Source organism: Photinus pyralis, unplaced genomic scaffold (genome assembly GCF_008802855.1).
Source record: "Photinus pyralis isolate 1611_PpyrPB1 unplaced genomic scaffold, Ppyr1.3 Ppyr1.4_LG1, whole genome shotgun sequence".
In the NCBI taxonomy this organism is placed as follows: domain Eukaryota; kingdom Metazoa; phylum Arthropoda; class Insecta; order Coleoptera; family Lampyridae; genus Photinus; species Photinus pyralis.
The window spans coordinates 40200499-40221942 of NW_022170249.1; the positions used below are offsets into that span (position 1 = coordinate 40200499).

The window sequence follows — 21444 nt, forward strand, 5'->3', positions numbered from 1 at the left end:
AGAGAATTATCTTTCATCAGCCGATGCAGGTTAAGCGAAATTTAGCCATTTAGTATTAGCGCATTTGACTGCGTGCTACATGTAAGTTGCAACTGTACTTGTGTTAGACCTTATCTAGAATTCTGTTTTTTTTCATTGTGTTATGAACTTTTTTGTAGAATTTATTGTACATACCTTAGTTTGATTTTTTTCTTATATTTTTAGTATACATACGTATGCCTACCCTAAGAAACAATAAATTGTTTGGATTATCCGTGCTTTTCAATTATCCGTGCGCCATCCGGTCCCATTGAGCACGGATAATCGGGGTTCTACTGTATAATATTGAATTTCTCCATTTTTGTATACCAACCATATGCATATTTAATGTTGTGGTACAGCACTGATTACTCTTTTCAAAGATCTTAAAAAACCTAGACATTGCATTTGAAAAACAAAAGTTGCATTGATTTTCTGTTTAACCGGAAATGATACCGGAAATTTCAATATGCGATCGGATAGATCGTAATGTCACATATAAAATTATATTAGAAAATTTTTTTGAATTTTGCCAAATAAAAGGGATATTGAGTAACAAAAAATGGAGATAGGTACAAGTGACAGTAACTCGTTGTACTGATTCCTTCATGCCCAAGAAATTGTGATAATCAGAGGGTCCATCTGGTAATTTATTATGGAGATTTATATGAGAAAATTATACACCTAATAACTAGTTGAATAATATCCAGGATTTCGTGCGAGTGTGTGCAACCAAATTTTTTGTGGATTTACTTCATTTACCTGATTGGTCTTAAAAGGTTTTATCGACGAATATTAGATATCCGCATTCAAAGGTGGTAATATTCGCATAAGAAACGTACCAAATCAGGCAAACATTGGATGCGTTCACCAGACGAAGCGCTTCATGAGCCTTACCTAAAGGTGGAAATACTCTAGCAAGACTTCTGGCGCGAGTTGCAGAGCTGTCTGGGAGCACTGCTGAGGTGTAAATACCACCATACGTCCTTCTTGTGTACAACTCGACCTTGTTCTAGTATTCCCACCTTTAGGTAGCGCTCACGAAACGCTTCGTCTGGTAAACGCACCGCACCCATTGCTTTTTATAAAGATCCAAAAAACATGAAACCATTTTTTGTTCATTTTCTGCCACCTCAACAAGCCGAAACTTGAAATTTTAGTTAATCAAATTATTACTGGCAACAGCACATTTTGAACAGCTTCTCGTTAGGTTCGCACTCTAACCTTCTATAAACCGCGAATTAAAAATGTCCCTAACTTTACAATTTTGGGTAATCGCGACTAATTTGGGCTTGCTCAGAAAAGTTTCGTTTGATTTTTAACGACCAGAGGTGTTTTTATTATTTGTGTGGGTGGGTGAGGAGGTGAAAGAGAACGTTCAATCGTATCAAAATTTTATTCGTTGGCTACTCAGTAAAGATATTATTGATAATAATAAGAGGAACTACATGGCGTGCTTATTTTTGAGGTTGGGGGTGAAGTGGATGTTAAGGTTTGCAAAAATCTTCCTTGATTGATTGGAAGCAAAAAAGCAACATCGCCTGGCATAATAGGATTAAAGCGACCAATAGCGAAAAATATCAAATTACAGCGACTATTCTATTCACTTTACTGTCCTGCAGTACTGAAGTTCCCTAAATGCTAAAAACAAAAGAAGTCACACGTGTGGCGAATGCTTTATTTCACTACAGCCGATATGCGAGAAACGAACACGACTTGCAGATCTGTATCCTGTTCCTTTCGTCCGAACAAGAAACCGCAATTTACACTTGAATAATGCGATTAGTTACATTAAATTTACTTCATTACTTCGTACACCAAGTGCAACCTTTCATTTATAACGGATACGTCGAATCCGCTTTTTTTCTCAAAAAATTTACAGGAAGTCCCGAGCCTGCGTGTCCATAAACAAGCTGACTTTAATACGCATAATTCGCGAAATTAAACAAATATAATGTAAATTTCCGGAACTTTCTATTTTCATCATGCAAGGGCTGTTAGCACGCGAATAATTTCGAAATTTGACACACATTCAAGAAGAATGCTCGCGATATATTTTCAATTACATAAATCTGGAAAGTGCAAACTAAATTATGCTACGCATTCGTTTTCCGCGGGGAAACGGAGGGTAGGTTATGCGATCAATAAGAATTATTGTTATCGTACTTGCTTATAATTAACACGGCGTCGTATTTATCCTGATTAATTCACGTCGCGATCACAGATGGATAAATAGAAAATCGGGTTGCTAGGTGTAAATTGGTTAATATTACCATTACCAATATACATAATAAAGCAGCATAAGTTATTCCCAGCCGCAGTTCACTCCTAACTGGTAAAATAAATCAATGAAGCAGACCGTAATTTGATATCACAACGTAAAGTATTTTAAAACAATTAAGTGCTATTAAAGTAAATTTAATGATCCTTAGAGTGAAGACATTTTGACTGCTCGCACACATTAATTTTTATAATTAACTTGTCACATTAATAGTAGTTTTACCCCTTAAAAACCAATAAAAAAAGGAGCGCTTTAAATAGAAGACGTTTAGCGTAATAAATTTTAAACTCTCCAAAGCCACCACCTACCAGGATTTGCGAGCGATTCTTTGCGAAAAGGATGTGCGATAAAACGAAAACTAAAAAGCGATTCTTATATCATCTCTTATGACAGACATCAAGAAAGGCACTTGCGTTATCTTAAGTATTTCACTTCTGGATGCAGTCTTTAAAACCCTATTAGCCGCTAGAAAGCACCTTAATGACATTTTAAATTTTAACCTGTTTTAGAAAAGTTTTATCATATCGTCGTTAGAAATTCAGAGCACAACCAGCCAACGTTTTCGACTCACCGTGGAACACTTCGATTGAAGCTATGCACAATTAAAAGCCAAAAGGTGAGCGATAGTCGAAATCCTATTGCTAAAAATGGATAGCGGATGGAAGCATCTTCAATTATTCATATGCTATGTATGTACATCTGTAAGCCATTAATAATTTTTAATGGAGTAATCCTACCGACGTTCTTCATTTTTTACATTTCCACATTTGGTTGACCGAATTTCAATTGAATTTTTCCATGTGGGACAACATAATCTTTGTTGAAATGGCGACCTTTTTTAAATAGAGCAATTGTTTGATGCACTAACCATCACAAATGGTTTGGGGCATAACGCGTATTTTAATCCTGAAAGTTTGAAGTTTGTTGCCGGAAACCAAATTTAATATTAGCATTTAGGACAAATTCAGCGAGAGCCTACACTTCTCTTACTTCAGAAAAATCGCCCCCAGAAAACACACCCTGGCGAATAATTTCGGCCAGGGAGTACCTCCCAAAAGAAAATATCCTTTGGTGCTTTCTTGAGCTAAGCAAAGGAGAGAAATTTTTCGCGACAGCGGTCACTTAATCTATCGGTGCCCTTCCCGAAATTCTACTGTTAAATGTCTGTCCCTGAATCGACGAGATTTACGATTAGCGGAGGTAATTTCTAAATTGGCTGCTAATTCGAGCCTAAAAGTGCGGACTAATTCAAGATAACACAGGGCTTCTATTTATTGTATTAAACCGATTTATTTGAACGCCTACACTGATATTGACATTGATTCGAACATATTTTTTTATGATAAAAAACCACCTTGCCGATTATTCGCGTGTATGTCGCTACGTGCAATGGCGTGCGGTTTCGCTCAATGTTGACGATAGTTTCCTTTTTTCCCAAATTTCAAAAAGCTCATCAATCACCAATAGCCTTGGGAATAACCGGTTCGAAGGGATGTCCCCATTTAAGCCGAACTATCCATACAAGCTCTTAACAGCGATAAGAACACATGCGTTAATTAAATTTCGCCTGAAAAAACTCCTGATCGCAAACAACCAGATGTGTCTTACTTCTACCGCCATATCTAAACTGAATAAATTACAAAATTAAAATTACTACGCAATTACAAACAATTCTAAAAGGAAAAATAGACACCGAGATAACAAATTCAAGTAAAATAAATCAACCTTGTACTTACACAGAACTAATCTCCCACTCTCTCTTCCTACACATGAAGAAATTTGTTTCTGGACAGCGCTTTGCGTCGAATGAATTAGTTGTGAGAGGGTAATCGGTGAGTGAGTATCCAGGGAGAAAATCGCGGTTTTCCGTTGTCAGCCGAAGAAATTTTCACCTTCCCCTCTTATACAACAGTTCCCCCATTCAGACAATAGTCAGAGGGTTAGTAACCCTTTTTTTAACTAAAAGTGCGAATCTAACGCAAGCAGGGGTAGTTTCCAGAGCAGCGCGACTTCAAACAGAAACTATCGTTATTTGGTTCAAGTTAAGTTCTAATTATAGCTCCCCGGTTTGGAAGATACGAGCGACAACTCTTGACTGGATAAAAACCGATCACATAGCTTGAATCGGGTATGGCGTAGGTTTTGTCCTGGTGAGAAACTGACAAACCGGAGGGAGCGATGATGGGACGAACAAAGTTCGAAGTTGTGCAGGAGAATGTGAAGTTGGCATAAAGCAGATGTTGTTATGTTAATCAGGTGAAAGGAAGCATAGGAGCGCCCTGAGGAGGCATGAAGGGTGGTGAATGTTTCAAACCGGTATGAAGTTTCGAAGGATGAGAGAAGAAGGCATGCACGAGAGGAAACTGAGGTGCAAAGAAGACGCGAAAAAGGCGTGAGGGAGATTTGAAGGAGGTATGACGAATGGAGGTGCTAATGCCTAATGAGCCATTAAGAAGACACAGAAGACGTGATAAATACTTGAAAAAGGATACATGGATGAATTCGATGTTGAGGAAGCGCGAAAAAAGTTTGGTGGCGCAAAATAGGCCCCACTGAGAGGAGAGGCATCTAAACATTAACATTCTTCTTGGACATTTTTATACAAATTGATATTTCCAGTTTTATATGAAGCGCAGCGCAATTTTTACTAAACACACATTTTATAATGTGCTCATAAAAAAAGAGCTAAGTGCGTTTACCTGATGATTTTAGAATATCACACAAACCCTATAAAATTAAACAAGAATATTTTACTTTCATCTATAAGGTATTTATTTCGTGATATTTTATTTGATTCTTAATTTAATTGTATTTCTAAGCCCTGAGTAATAGTTAAATTTAAAACGTTGTGTTGCGGTATGACACCAACTTTGTTAATTAATATAATTTGAATTTACACCTACATTTTTACATCTGGCCCAAACAATTTAAACCGTTGAACAATAACGTTTAAACATTGTATAAGGCGCCACATGTTTCTTTTGCCATTTGTCTAACTCGAAGAGATATTAATTTGGTATCAGATTAATTAATATGAAAATATTAAAATATCAAATATATTTTTTTTACTTTTCTAGATTAATAACAAACTGAAAAGAAGACTTCACTAAGTTTCTTTGAAAGTTGAAAAACAGCTTTCGAAACAGATGTATACCTGCTAACTATACGAGTTTCGTTCACGTTTTCATTGGGATGCATATTTCTCTCTCTTTTGTGTGTAAAATAAGGTAGCGGTGTGTGATCACATCGCCTAGCATGTAAATAATTAAACAAGGCGGTCGCGACTCATTATCCCGAGGTATCCATTACAGACTCCAGGAAGTCATTAGAAAAGGTGAGGTTAATGCTGTTCCTCCTTATTACTAAAAGGGAGACGGGACGATATGCCATAACTATTAAGTTACGTCAATATCCCGTCGCGGTTTTAGACAAAATAAAGGACCGGTAGGATATGTTAAATGCACGTTAAGTTTTGTTCGCGAAACTCTCCCTCGTTTCTGAGTGAAATTGATATCGCTACGTGAGTGTAATTAATATAAATTTAAGCGGCATCTTAGGAATGGTGTCCAGGAAACCGGTAGACACACAAGTAAAACCACGCGTTAATCTACTCTAAATTGTGTCGGATTAACATCGAATAAACGGTGCCTTCTTCCTGAACGTGTACAGCTGTTGTCACATATCTTTCGTGCTGGAATGCCGTCCTTTAATATTAAAAACACTAAACTTCTTGTACGCTAAGCTCCCGTATTAAAATGTTTTTAAAATTGTTAAGAGCGTTCCCCGGGTCCCACCAGGTCGTGGTGTGTTCCAATCCACAGACGCATGTAAATCTTTGTGGCGTGCTACTCCAAACATTTGAGAGACATTTCTTTAAAGTACCTCTATATTATACTTTTTTATTAGAAACTCTGAATGACTGTGTTGAATCTTCAGCGTTTTCACAGCACTAAAACACTGATAGCAGCAAATTTGCGAGCTTAATGTTGCGAAAAAGGGCAAAGTGAAGTGAAAATAATGGATTTTGTTCGAGTAAATACAATTAAATTCAATTTTCGGCAAATAAGAATTAGTCTACTTGACGAGTCCTGCTCTAAGTGTTACTTTGAATGCAAATTTCCCAAAGTTTATGGTATATAAATATTTAAATTGGAGAAAGTTCGCTCAGACTCTACAGGCCCCATCACGGATTTCCCTCTAATTGACTAAAGAGAAAACGAATTTTCGTCTGGAAGCGTTAATTTTAGGCTTATGCAACGCTCTCTAGTAACATTCTTTAGGATTAAAAATTCGGGTCAGATTTATTTCGAACGAGCAGTGGTGATTCCCACGAGATAGTCCTTGTCGCGCTTCCTTTATTTTGGACAGTCCTGCTTTATTCCCAAGCTTAGATTTGCGTCTCTTTCCTCAAGTTTATACTACGTCTCGCTTATCTCTACTTTGCAATTGAAACAGCGCAAGAGTTAAGGATTTATGTTTTCGTCTCAAGCAGTTAGATAGAATTTCGGTCCTTGTAATTTAACTTCCCCGAATTCTTTTGCTTAGAATTTCAATAACGCTTACCTTTCCGCTCGTTTTAATACCTCCAATTTTATTGTCTATCGAATTTGGGAAGCGCTACGAAAAATTGGAAACGTTAGTCGCTTGGATCGAGGATTATGCGACGCGTCTCGATTATACCATACCATTTCTATGCCCGTCTGCACTTCAATTTAGTGCAAGCTATTTTTTAATTGGAAATATTGCGGAAATGCACCTGCTATCCAATTTCACAATTTTGTAGATTTAGCTGCAGTACTTCAATAAGTAGTTCAAACTGAGCAGTTCCATGAAAAGCTTCTTAAAAACATTGATTTTTGTGACGTGATCGCAATAACCTGGTTTTTCCTCTTTTAAGGAAGAGCTTTAAATTATTACTCAAAATCCGATTTTTATTCGATTTATAAGTAGACCCTAGTGTAGAAATGATAACTAAAAAATTGTAGAGTTGCACATAGAAAATAAATTTGCAGGGGGAACGCGGATTTTTTGCGGTTGCCAATTTGTAACATATTCTGCATTCTATGTCTATAAAATTAAAAATATTAACCTTACCTATAAATTCTAATTATAATTGACATCAATGAATAGTTTCTGGGTAAAGCTTCTCGTTTTTAACTTCAATTTAAGTATTAGACCTTATTTTGAGAACAATTCCATCATCCAATGGACACCCGGCAAATTTCAAAATCGTAACTATGAAATGAAAAATACTCACTCAAAGTTAAGATTTTCAGTTGGAATTGGAAGTTTTAACTTACGTTAAACTATTGAATCAAAATAGGTATTGTTTTTGTTCATGGTTGTTTTTCTTCAATGATCCAAAATTAGACGTTTCAAATCACATGTTTGAGTTTATTTCTCAAACCAATTCAGACGCGAACCTTCTACTAGATCAAATATTCTACTAAAATTTAAAAAATGGGGACTTGAGAATTTGGGACACGAGTTTCGAAATTAAACTCAACATTCGACAACCTCAGTTCAACTTATTTCGTCGAGTTTCAACCACACAATCTCTCCAAAGATATAGCTTTCTCTTAAGGCAAAGAGCACCATCAAAACAAGTACTGCCTCTAGATGCAAAATAAAAAATGATATTCTAAAATTTGCTAAATAAGGAGTAGTTTCTTTGGGCATAACTTTTTGGATAAGTGGTCAACAAAAAAGAAATGGTCAACTGCACCACCCACAAAACACCCGTCCAACTAGCTCACACAAATAATAATAAGAATGAAATTTATTGAGCACATACTATACAAAGAACAAATATTACATCATTACATTATATTATATAATGTGTGACGCAACGGGGCGAAGTTCAGCTAGGAATAAACAGTGTTACTCCGTCTGCTCTACCACTTAACCCCCTACCTATACAGTTAACAACAATAGACCAAGACATAAAAAATCATAGAAGGTAAAACAAGAAAAAAAATGTATACGATAATAGAAACCATTAAGTATAATGAGTGAAAAACTAAAAAAATGATAACAATAATGATGGAACTTAATGCTGTCGTGCAAAGAGTACGAGGCGCAAGTATGGTGGTAATTCATTATACGTTTTTGCAATATTGTAACTAAAGGAGCGTTTAAATAGGACTTTTGTGGGTAGGTATATATAGTTATTCTTATTAAAAACCGATCCCTAACATTCACATTATGGACGGCCAGGACGGCAGCTCTGTATGTTACCTTTTCAAATAAATATGATGGAGTTTTGGTTCGAAGTATGCCATGGAACAAACAGACAGAATGTAATATTCGTTTGTTGTTCATATCTAGCCATCGGGGGGATTTTAATTTATGTGTGATCCGATCGTATATTCGGAGACCAAATATTAGTGTAAGGCAACAATTCTGCATTCTCTGAAATGTCAATACATGGACCATACACACTATCGCAAACCATTGCGTCTATAAAGGACGACTTGGCGACGCGAAAAAGTTAAAAAGTCGTTAAATTTTAGTATTGCAATTTGCAAGAAGAACACCATGATTTATCAAAAGCTCTACAGTAATCGAGCAGAGATTGTAACGATCAACTGCAGAAATAATTGTGTCCGTGACGTACAGAAGGGTGCAGATGTGTCGCGACCTGTAAAGGGGGAAGGCTTTCAGAGCGGACATATTCCCTAATTTTACCTCCATGATCTCATCTCGACAACCTTCGACACACAAGGCAAGATGCTAATATAGGACGTGTAAATCAGTAAACCCCTTTGGATGTTAATAAATAAATCTTAGCATTTTTCCATGAATTTGGGAATACACCTGTGATAAGAATGTTTATAATTTCGCATCGTACACTTCCAGAAAAGTCTCAATATTGACCTAAATTAATAATTTGGGAGACTCTGTGGCCTCCATCAAATTCCGAAAATTCTAAAAAATACTATGCAAATTTTGGTCAACACCTGAAATAAATATTGGATACGAAAAGAAAAATCTGATATGAATACTCTATCCGGGTCGCACAATGGGTTCGTAATAAACACACAATTAATTGATTGCCAATAACCAAAAATTTATTCCGAAACACATTTAATGAAAATTAAAACAAAATTCTTCAAACAAAGAGAAGCTTACAAAGCTTGTTTTTATATGGAATCTAGTATCCAGACGGTCGTTAGTGAAAATTAAAAAAATCCTAACGGTATAACTTTTAATTTTTAACAACAACAGAAACTCAATACGGTGCACTAAGCTTAGGTACTTTACTTTAACTTGACTAAGTTTATTCGTAAAATGGACAGCACATTTTAAACTTCTCACAACTTTTTAACAACTTCAGTTAACTTTCTTCTGTACAGAATTATAATAAAGACACGTCTTTAATCAATTAAATAGAGCGAAATGACCTAATAACAGAATATTGTAAAGAACCATACACTTTCCAACCGTCGTGAACCAGCTAGCTACATTTTTTTTTGTTGTTTGTAGTATTTAAGGAAACACCACTTCCATCACAGTACAAACACCTTCCTCCGGCATTTAGAAATAAACCGTCTACTTTTTGTGTTCGGCATCACCTTACCCCGACTCGGTTGACTTTTTTATATGATGAAATCATTTAAATCTGAGGACAGGGGTTTAGCTTCTATCTCTATATGCACTATTTGATCATGTTTCAACGTTCATTTTTATTTAACATGTGCAAGTTCTGTAATAACACGGTTTGTTGCCTCTGTCCGAAAATGTCTTTAAACTGAAAATGAAACAATTATTTATTAATTAGAGAGGGGAATTTAACATAATTCTCCGTTTAATAGGTAACAATTTTTTAAATATTGCAAAATCGACAAACCACGGCGTGCCCAAAAACCTAGGTGACGGTGTCAGTTCCATCATTATTTCAATTATAGTGACGGAGAAAAAATAGAATGAACACAAATTTTAGGACTTCTAAGCACCTAAGTACTTACTTACACTCATGGTTTTTCTTAGGGGACACCGAGGTTACCACAATAAACGCACGTGTACAAAACGTGTTCATTACTCTCGATTATGGAGGAAAATTTAGTTATAACATTAATAAATTTTATGCACTCCTACCAGTCAAGTGGCGTCAATAAACTACCGCCCTATTTTGGTTTTTTTGAGTGCAGTTCTGTAGTTCAAAAATGTGCAATGTTGCCAAATTTTCGTCCGGCCGTCGGGGATGAAATGTGTTTGGGTTGAATGTTTTTAGTGGTACACTCTTGCATGACAAATTTTCGTAACTGAATATAACTCCAACCTTTTAGAGTGGAAGATAGTTACTGGCAACAGTACCGAGGGCTAGACCTCCGGGGCCGAGTATTACGGAGGCGAAAGGGGGGGGGGGGGAATTTTCATCATAATATACTATATAATTTTTAACCTTCTTTAAAGTTTACTACAACCCGTAATTTAATTGGCAGCAAAAGCACTTTAGTATACCCCCAAAAGCGTGGAGCGTGTATTTTTAACGAAAGGCCTTATTTGGTTTGCGCTGGAATTGTTTGATGCTAGGTTTGATGTGTTTTCTTTGGTAGAGAATTAACAAGCAACCCAGCCCGTTCATGATTTTAGACTTTCTGTCGATCTCTGTATGCATACATGATAACTCGTGAACGGTTTCGAATTTTTCCAATTCTATTTTCAGTAATATAGGTAGACAATAGTCCAGAGACTAACTGATTACATTTTGGTCATTTGAACTTTCCGTCCGCCCGTCTTGTGTTTGTCGCTCGTTGTCTATATTTGTTTGAACAGTGTATGCTTATACAGGGTGACAATTTGAAAACTTACCACCCCCCATATCTTAGTAAATAAACGAGATATTAAAAAAAATCAAAATCCGTTTCGGTAATTCGGAGGGGGAATCACAATGACATAGTTGGCGACGCACCCCCTCACACCCCCTGCGCCCTAGCCACCCCAACTTTTAAATCTTAAATAGGGACTCCCCATGTGTGATACGTCATTGGAAAGCTCTGAAAAAATGCTTTCCAACCATACCAAATAGCATTACATTTAGGTTAGTAATTATCGTGCAAATCAAAAAATAAACATGGAAAATCGTATTTAACTTGAACTTCCAAAGCCGACTCGACAGCAACTCATTTTTGATCGCCAGTTATAATCTATTCTCAAACTCTTGTCGAACCTTTCCAATGTTGGTTTTGCAATATTTCGACATTCTTGAATTATTCTCTGTCTTAGTTCGTCTATGTTCGCCGGTTGCGTTTTAAATACGACAGATTTCAAATGTATCATATTAGTTTATTTTTTGATATGCACGATAATTACTAACCTAAATGTAATGCTATTTGGTATGGTTGGAAAGCATTTTTCCAGAGCTTTCCAACGACGTATCACACATGGGGGGTCACTATTTACGATTTAAAAGTTGGGGTGGCTGGGGCGCAGGGGGTTGGAGGGGGTGCGTCGCCAACTATGTCATTGTGATTCCCCCTCCGACCGAAAGGGATTTTGATTTTTTTTAATATCTCGTTTATTTACTAAGATATGGGGGGTGGTAAGTTTTCAAATTGTCACCCTGTATACAATTAAATGTCCATTCACTTATCCTCGCGCTGGTTTAACTTTAACTCAAAAGCATACAACCACCACCTTGCCACCATTTCTAACAGATTTTTTATACCGCATTAAAGACTTCCGTTGTAAGTACCTATGTATTACTCGCTTAACGAGGCATAAAGCAATTATAAAAGAATTTCTAAAAAAACACAATTTACTCACTATCACTATTTCTAAAGTTTCTTGCACCAAAAATCTTCAATTTCGTAGAGTCCATACAGGTACTACTGTTAAAAAAATCGAGCGCTACGGTAGCAATCTTTCCCCAAAAGTCCGCATTCAATTCATATAAACAAGTTTTCGCTTGAAAAATGAGTTCGAAAACAACTTGATCCAAATACAAGAAGCGACTGGATACCAATCTACCGTTAGCAAAAACAAAGAAGGATTTGGTTTTAAAATTTAGATGACCTATCCGTTTGGCCATGGGGGACAAATACCTGATGCGCGTAACGATTTAAGGCATTAAGATTAGAGGTTTCTTCTTCTGGCACTAAAATTATATACACATACGTTTAAATCGAAATAAAAATGACAATCATAAATATTCTTCTAGTTTATAATGTAGGTATGCTAACGTACCTAATTTGTAACGTAAATTATGACTAATGTAACAGCGGGTTACGAGGATGTGAATTGTGTAAAGGGATATTAGCTTAACTAGATGCATTAAAAAGCTGAATTTTCACTATTGTATGCACATTTATTATAATAGTATCCATTATGGTAATCGCCATTCTTCTGTTGAATTTTGTTTGTAAGCCTTACGGATCAAGAATTATTACATATTTCATGATCAACTATGAAATAAAATTAAGAATATCACGATTTCTTAAAATCGTAATAATAGTCCTGGGCTTGGTCTTGAAAGAAGAAATTAGCCTTAAGAAGATTAATGGCCAGGTAATTGAACCGAAGTTCAAGGAGGTTATAATTTAAAATTGTGTTTTATACGCAATAAACAAATTACCCTTTTTTTAAATTAATCAAACGCTTAGGCATGTTAATGGCTTTATATGCGAAACTGTTCGCCATTTTCTAATCTAAGTTTTCGCATATTGATCTCGGAACGCTTAGTGATTACCTAAGGTGCTAATATTTTCTTGCCTTCGGTAAATATAGCTTCATAAATTTCGAAAATGCACCTGAATTTATACCGTATATTTTCAATTTCAATTTCATTTGCAGGAAATAAACTAACTTTGCTTTCACATAAATTCGAAAAGGACGACATTTACTTTAACTTACTCCCTCCTGTTCTTGATCTAAACCCGTTACGTAATCAGAATAATGTACATTGGATTAATTTTGGCATTTTCGATGTTCGAGTAGTTTCCACCCCCTTGGAATAATAAATTGTTGATTTACGTCAACGTATAATTGATAATTTACGGCATTCTATTAAAAAGTTTTCCCGCTTTTGTAATTGCGCAAAAATACACTACCTACCGTACGTAAATACGATGATTTCTAGTGACACTTCATTATAAAACTCCTAGTCGGATTTATTATCCTTCTTATGAGATTTAAAACTGGCCAAGTCGTGAAATTAAAAATCGAGTAGCTTGGCAACGGGAGATAACCGGAATTTCCGTGCCCATTTTTCACCACTTGAATGTAACTGCAAATGCTTTATTGCAGCGAAACTGCGTTACGTTATGAATGGTTTAATTTCAATTTGCGCTTAAATTGGAAAAAGTTTTTAAAGCAAATTTTTCTCTTTATTGTGTAGACATTAAATCTGCAATGTGTATGTTTTTTGACGGCCCTCAATTCTGTTTTGAATGAGGTAATTTTCTAATGTGTGTGGAGGTGAGTGCTATAATTTATGCGTTAACACATAAAACAAATGTGTACTCTGCCAAAATGATGAGGTTAACACATAAAACAAATGTGTACTCTGCCAACCGTGGCGAATAAAGTAATCTAATGGTAATTAAATTTTACAACCATTACCAATTTCCTCTGGTATAAAGACCACATAATCTCTTCATTATTACCACTATGGATTTTCGTCGTAGATTCATGTAGAATTTACTTTATGTACAGTGTGATGACCCAGACGGTTAGTTGGAAAGGATAAAATTAACATAAACATTTGAAATTATTAATAATTGTATCAATTAGGTAAATGCAATGAATTGAATGAACACTATAAATATAAACGCCTAAATAACGACAACCGGTGAAGCGGGCGGTAACACTTCATGAGAGCAACGTGTACTTTCGATATTGAATCAAATCATAATTCAATACTGTTCAACACAGTACTGAACCTTCCCAAATTTGAATCTAGTTTCATACAAACAGACCTTTACTCGTATACACGTGTGTGATACTTTGCTGTTGGTGCACGTGAAAGAACAGCTGCTACTAAACATGCGCTTCATTTGTCAACTGGTTCTTGGATCAATAAATAGTTATTTATTATATAAGATGATCAAGGGATATTAGATGTTAATTCACGAGTGGCACAGAATGGCAGAAGCCATACCATTGTAATGCTCATGACAATTCTGAACTTACTTTAGACGTCAAAAATAGCAAGCTTAGGTTCTGCTGTCGTTTCCATAGAAACAGCATTTTGTCATATGTTCTGAACGTCATTTTATATCGTGCTCCGCATCCCATTTAAATTAAAAATAACAGATGTCATTAGAATCCTAATCATCTGTTTCACCTTATCTACCCTACCCTCACGGTTAAAGAGCGACTTCATGAAAATTCACCAAGTATGTACGTCCTCCATACCTACTGAATATTCAAAGTAATTTCTGGCAGCCCTCTGCTGGGTAGGAAAAGTTATAGGAAGGTTTCATGACGATTTTGGGTAAAATTAATTACACTGAAATTGCGTCGCAAGAAAGCAGAGTTGTAGAGAAGGCCAAATGTGACAGTAAAATTTATAAGGGATGTTAAGTGTTGTTGAGTTGCCGGAATTTTCTGGATTTTTACACCACGTAAGCAGGTACCAGGGGCTGCTAAAATTGCACTTTATCTGACACCGCTGTTTTTTCATACGTTCCTCAAATTCGAGTATCAATATCAATATGTATATCCATTTTCTGAATATGCCATTAATTGATTAATTAATTAATTAATTAATTAATTCTATTCTTATGAACTCAAAAATAAGGTTCCTGAAATAAATCTTGAACGTTGTTCACTTCATTGACGATAACTTAAATCTTTTATTAAGATTGCTCAACTTTTTCTGCACACTGTAACTCGAAACTGACGAACTGCATATTCGACAAAACAAATAGGGCTAACTGCCCGAGATTTAGCGTAAACAAGTTTACACGCTCTTTAACCGTCACGGAACTCGCACTAAAACATCCCTACTTTCGCCGAAATAAGGCGCAATTCTTCGAAATACCTTATCTCTTCTAAAAGCGATATTAACACGTGCGTTAATTAAATTTCGTTCAATAAACCTTATCGCAAACGACGTCCGTTCATTTTAATACGCAATTTTATATTATATAATTATATACACAAATTTAAATCAACAATTTACACAAGCAATAAAATTTAAACAAGAATTACGAAATTATTAACAGTTCTAAAAGGAAAAATTGACACTGAGATAACAAATTCAAATACAATAAACCAACATTGTGCTTATTCGTAAATAATACAGGATGCCCCGTCATTATTTTAGGTGTTTAGACCGAAATAATGATGTTGTGCATACAACAATATACAGGGTGACAATTTGAAAACTTACCACCCCTCATATCTTAGTAAATAAACGATATATTTAAAAAAATCAAAATCCGTTTCGGTAATTCGGAGGGGGAATTACAATGACATAGTTGGCGACGCACCCCCTCACACCCCCTGCGCCCCAGCCACCCCAACTTTTAAATCTTAAGTAGTGACCCCCCATGTGTGATACGTCGTTGGAAAGCTCTGAAAAAATGCTTTCCAACCATACCAAATAGCATTACATTTAGGTTAGTAATTATCGTGCAAATCAAAAAATAAACATGGAAAATCGTATTTAACTTGAACTTCCAAAGCCGACTTGACAGCAACTCATTTTTGATCGCCAGTTATAATCTATTCTCAAACTCTTGTCGAACCTTTTCAAATGTTGGTTTTGCAATATTTCGACATTCTTGAATTATTCTCTGTCTTAGTTCGTCTATGTTCGCCGGTTGCGTTTTAAATACGACAGATTTCAAATGTATCATATTAGTTTATTTTTTGATTTGCACGATAATTACTAACCTAAATGTAATGCTATTTGGTATGGTTGGAAAGCATTTTTTCAGAGCTTTCCAAAGACGTATCACACATGGGGGGTCACTATTTAAGATTTAAAAGTTGGGGTGGCTGGGGCGCAGGGGGTTGGAGGGGGTACGTCGCCAACTATGTCATTGTGATTCCCCCTCCAAATTACCGAAACGGATTTTGATTTTTTTAAATATCTCGTTTATTTACTAAGATATGGGGGGTGGTAAGTTTTCAAATTGTCAACCTGTATATGGATTTGGTGTCCTCCATAATTAGGGAGAATTTCCTAATATCGCATTTATGTACAATTTATAATGTCGAGTGTTATAACGAAATTACTTGCTGATAACGAAGATTTTTTCTACACGTGTTGAATCTCTTGAAAAACGCAAAGTTGAAACTAGTTTCAACAATGTAATTATCACCATGGTACAGGAGTATTGTGAAAATAGCAAATAAAAGCTCGATGTACAGGGTGTCCGACGCATAAAGCTAACCCTCAAATCAACCAGTTTAATCGTCTCTACTATAAACTAGAATGGAACCTAGAAGATACATTTCCCATTCAATTCTGGAAATACAGGAATTTTAGGTGTTTGTGGTAATTGATGAACGAATCCTTTGACTTCCTAAGGCAAGCCGTAAATATTTGGAGATCTTTCTTAAACTACTCTAACATGAGATATATTTATTTTTAAAATCATTCAAATCCTTAGTTAAAATTACCAGACACGTCTCGATCGGTACATTTTTTTTAAAATAATTTAGGAAGCTCGGTGGGTTTATGTTATAATTATAAAATATCAGCGCTTCCCTCATTTACCGACTTTTCAGTGCAGGTATAAAGATTAGTAGCCGAACTATTTTTAAAGATCAGGGCAACACTTGAGCTTTTAAGATAGTGTAACATTTAAGTGCACTAATTTGTCTACACAGTAAATTGTGTCTATTGATGTTTTTACTTTTAGTCAAAACGCTCTTTAACTTTGATCTAGAGTTTCGTTACGTTAAAACGTGGACCACACATCGACGAAGTGCGAAGAATGTAATTTTTAGATCCTAAAAATTTGTTCTCAAACGAAACTGTTCCTACGTTTAATACAACAATTTTTATTGGAGCAGTAAAATTTTACGGGTCTTGTGCATCGGTTTCATTTCATTTAGTTGAACATTTTCCAAGAGAATCATCCCCAACTTTCGTGAGAGTTTCAACTTAGTAATTAATTTAGTAAACCGACGTGTTAATATTTACTTTTGCTGTGAAAAGTTTTAAATGTGAAGAGTTTTTCAATCATTAGGCTGGTGTCAAAAAGCTCTTAGGTATCCTGTTTGTGGTGGCTAGTGGATACGTGAAACGGCTCTTATTGATTTCACCTGCATCAAGTATACATTTTAACACAATAGAAACGAGCATTTAAGCTTCTTACTGTTCTTAATTAGAATTCACCATAGTAACAGAATTGGGCAAGTAATTACACGTGCACCGGGAACAATAAGGACAATAAGACACTTAGTTGGAACAGCGACAGTAATTAGTAGAAGAACTCTCTTGAACTGCTCAGTAAAGCGAATTCTTGTTTAGTTGTTACCATTAACTTTTCCTGTAAGTATAGACTCGTTTTAATGAAATCTTAAGTATCTATTATTGCGTCCCGTTTTTCTACTACTTTCAGCAGTAAATCTAACGATTCAATTTGTTATCCGTTTTGCGCTTGTTATAGAAGTGCTTCTTTTAGGGTGTTCAATTACATAATGGATGTCTTCCGTGAATGCTCAACTTCTAATTCTAAGTGAGACATTCGTTATTTTGATGTGATTAATTTCTTGTTTTGTTTCAGACATAAAAGGAAAGTACAGAATTTCCTTCCCTGTAAAAATTCACCCCAAAACAACTGTGATGGCTCTAATACTGCCGGTGTGATATACGAAGATGTGCACGACGTCATGCACAGAGCTACACCTACACATCATAATCCTAGTGGACATATCGTTGCGCCTTCCATAGAGGTAAATATACAGTTGCTTGTAATTTCTTAAGCACGAAAATCAATTTCCGTTTAGGTACTTTTTTAAAATTTTTTAGTTTCTTTTCTTTTTTCGATCAGTCAGTCGGTGTCAAAGGCGTAGTAGGTGGAAAGTGCGCTTACGTTTAATTTCCCGTGCAATAAAATAAAGTGAAAAACTAAGGGTCGGTTTTTCGAGTTATTTGATAGACATCCTTCTATGTGAATACATTTGGTTCCATGAAAACGAACTGGTAGGTTCAGTTAAGGGTTGATAAACCGGCTCTAACCCAGAATGAGGGAGAGAAACTCTCTTGAACTTGAAAAAAGTTATGCTACCTCATCCGTGATGGAACAGAGAATCGTCCAACAGATGTGCGTGAAATTAACCAGAACCAAACAACTCAACGCACCGTACAATGCTTTACTCTATGTTAGTACCCCGCGAATCCCCAAAAATCTTCACACAGGAGAGGGCATAATGGGTCCAAATGGCCTTCAAACCTTTTAACGCGCCTGATTGAGAATATCTTTCCAGCATGCTTCCAAAAGGTTGTTGGGCACATACTGCAAAATATATGTAAACTCTGTAGAGCCAGATTCTGTTTAGCTCACATACGCAGAACGTGGCAGGAGGTGAATACCAAAGAGTCAGGACCATCAGTCGAGCTGCTCAAAGCGTATAGACCCATCAGGTTCAGCTTGTTCCTCTTGAAGGGGATGGAAAAAAGTCTTAGACCAATTCCTGAGACGCGAGGTTCTAACAAAGCATCCTCTTCACCCGCGCTGCGATCTGTTGAGTCCAGGCCCTCAGCTTGGCGACAAAGTTCAGAGGTACGTCTGTTGGGTCAGTTCACTTATTCTTGGAGGAAGTGTAGGATTGCAAGGGGAATTTCAGTCTGAGAATTGTTTAGATCCGCAATTGATTTATTTACAGATGAGCCGTTAACCTGTTTTGGCGCAAATAATTTTACCAGCTGTAAAGACTTAGGTCACGGATTATAATCGGATTTTCAACCACATACAATGAGGTTTTATTTGAGAAAATTAGACGGCGCACACATAGTAAATCAGGATCGGTAGGAATATATTTAGTCAAGATGGAAACCTTATTTAGGCGGTTGAATACTCCTCTATCGGATCTGATCAAGATAAGCATCTTGAAATGAAACGTTTTGCCTTACTATCAATCACATCTGGCATTAGTTGATGTAAAATTCGTGGAGGAATTGAAACAATATCGTAAGGGATTAGAGGTTTCCAAGCGAGGATAGTTTTGCCCCACCTATTAAAAAAACCTGGGACCAGATCTTGCGCACATTGAAGATTGTCCCACCGCTACCATTGTCAGTACTTTAGGAAATCCAAATCCAAGCTCATCAAAAGAAGTCAAATGTTATTGATGTAAGAATATGGGTCACTATGCCAATAATTGTCATGATAAGCAACGGAATTCGTCAGCCAGATGTAGTCGCTGTAACGAAGTAGGGGTTACAAACGATAGGTGTACTAAATGCTCCGGGAAACGGGAGAGCGTCGCAGTAGATAGACGGAAATCTGCAATCGCATAAAAACAAAATAATTCATCCGGAGGAGGATGAGAGGCCATATTAAACTTTTGGGAACCAGATTTAGGTTCTACTCACACTCTACTTGGTGGTCCAGACATTACAAAATGGAGTGATTTCGGTTCCTGTAATCTTGATGGATGCAAGATGTTCGTGTTTCGCATACATTAATTCTAGGCGTTGACTTCTGGAAGCAATTTTCTGTGGTTCCAGACCTGCGAAGAGGTGTTTGGGAGTTATCAAGTGAGCAGCCCGGAATTCCTGTCTATGGATTTACACTTGACCAAATTCCAATATGAACAATTGGCCTCTGTGGTCGATAATTATTTCAGAGATTTGGGGGATGAACTAACAGCTGGTAGACGTAGAGCATGTTATCAAAACTAATTCAACACCTATAAAACAGCGATATTACCCAGTATCTCCGGTTGTTCAGAGTCACATAAATAAAGAAGTGTTAAGGGAGGAGTGATCGAGAGATTCAATTCGCGTTGGTCTTCGCCACTTTTGTTTTTTAAAAAAAGGACGGCACTTTTAGATTTGGTGTCGACTTCTGGCGATTGAATGCCGTTACAGAGAGAGACGCATATCCTGTACCATACATATCGTCGATTCTTGATCGTCTTTGCAATGCAAAATATTTCTTCAATAGACGTGAACAATCAAAAGACTATCTTTCGTTTATGGTTCCAGGTTTTGTGAGAATGCCTTTTGGCTTACATAATGCTCCTGCAACTTTGCAGCGATTAATCGATAAGGTTCTTGGTCCTGAGTTGGAGCCGCATTTGTTCGTCTATGTAGATATAGATAGATATAATCGTAGTGACTTCATCTTTCGAGGAACAGGTTTTGGAGGAAGTGTTTACTTAATGTAAATAGCCGTGATTTCGGCACCAGTGTTGTCATCCGAATTTCGATTGCGAGTTAGTTCTTCTTACTGAAGCGAGTGCGGGGGCACCTTGACTAATTTCAGAGCGTTACAAAAGTTACTGTACAGGAAGTGGGGTTAAACGTTGAAAATAACCCTATGAAAGGTCACATATGCCGCAGTCATATGGTGGCCAAAAGTTGAGAAAACAACTGCACAAAAACAGCTGCAGCATATACAAAAGCTAGCCTGTTTAAGTATGGCACGCATTTCAACAGCAAGGCTCTTTACTCTTTACTATAAGCACAATTGATTGACACTAAATTAGGTAGGACAAATTTGAGCTTCTTTCGACCTTCGGTTTTCAAACTAAACGATGCAGGAATAACTCGATAGTGCGATCATAATGCAGAAAACCTCAAGACTGGTCGATTTATAAAAGGTGAAATTTAAAGAACAAAAAATAAATTATCAATTTCAGGAGTGGCTTTCAGAGCAAACGATGTAGGAATAACTCGACAGTAAGAAACTAATGCTCTACGGTAGTCCTTTATCTAGATATCGGTCGATTTATAAAATGCGCCCGAAGCAACGGACAAACGAAACGGCCGTTGTGTGTGACTTAGCAGATCGGTAGCTTTCAGACTAAGCGATGCAGGAATAACACGGTAGTACGAAGATAATGCGGAAAACCCGAAAGTTCTACAATGTTCTGTTGCTTAGATCTCGATCGATTTATAAAAAGCTTAAAATGCTCCCGAACAGCCGACACAGTTAGAACTATAAATGCGCTAAAAATAAAAGAGATTACTGCAAAAATAACTACGCAATGCGATCTAAGTATACTGCAAAACTTGA

The 21444-nt window shown here is 36.4% G+C and overlaps 1 protein-coding gene across 6 annotated transcripts in view; it reads left to right on the top strand.

Annotated features, from left to right (window-relative positions):
• LOC116170367 overlaps positions 1–21444 on the top strand; it is a 631383-nt gene that overhangs the window by 606684 nt on the left and 3255 nt on the right. For all 6 annotated transcript variants that reach the window (XM_031486726.1, XM_031486734.1, XM_031486755.1 and 3 more), the window contains one exon: positions 17986–18154. In XM_031486726.1, coding sequence (XP_031342586.1) covers positions 17986–18154 — 169 coding nt within the window. The remainder of the gene's footprint in view (positions 1–17985; positions 18155–21444) is intronic.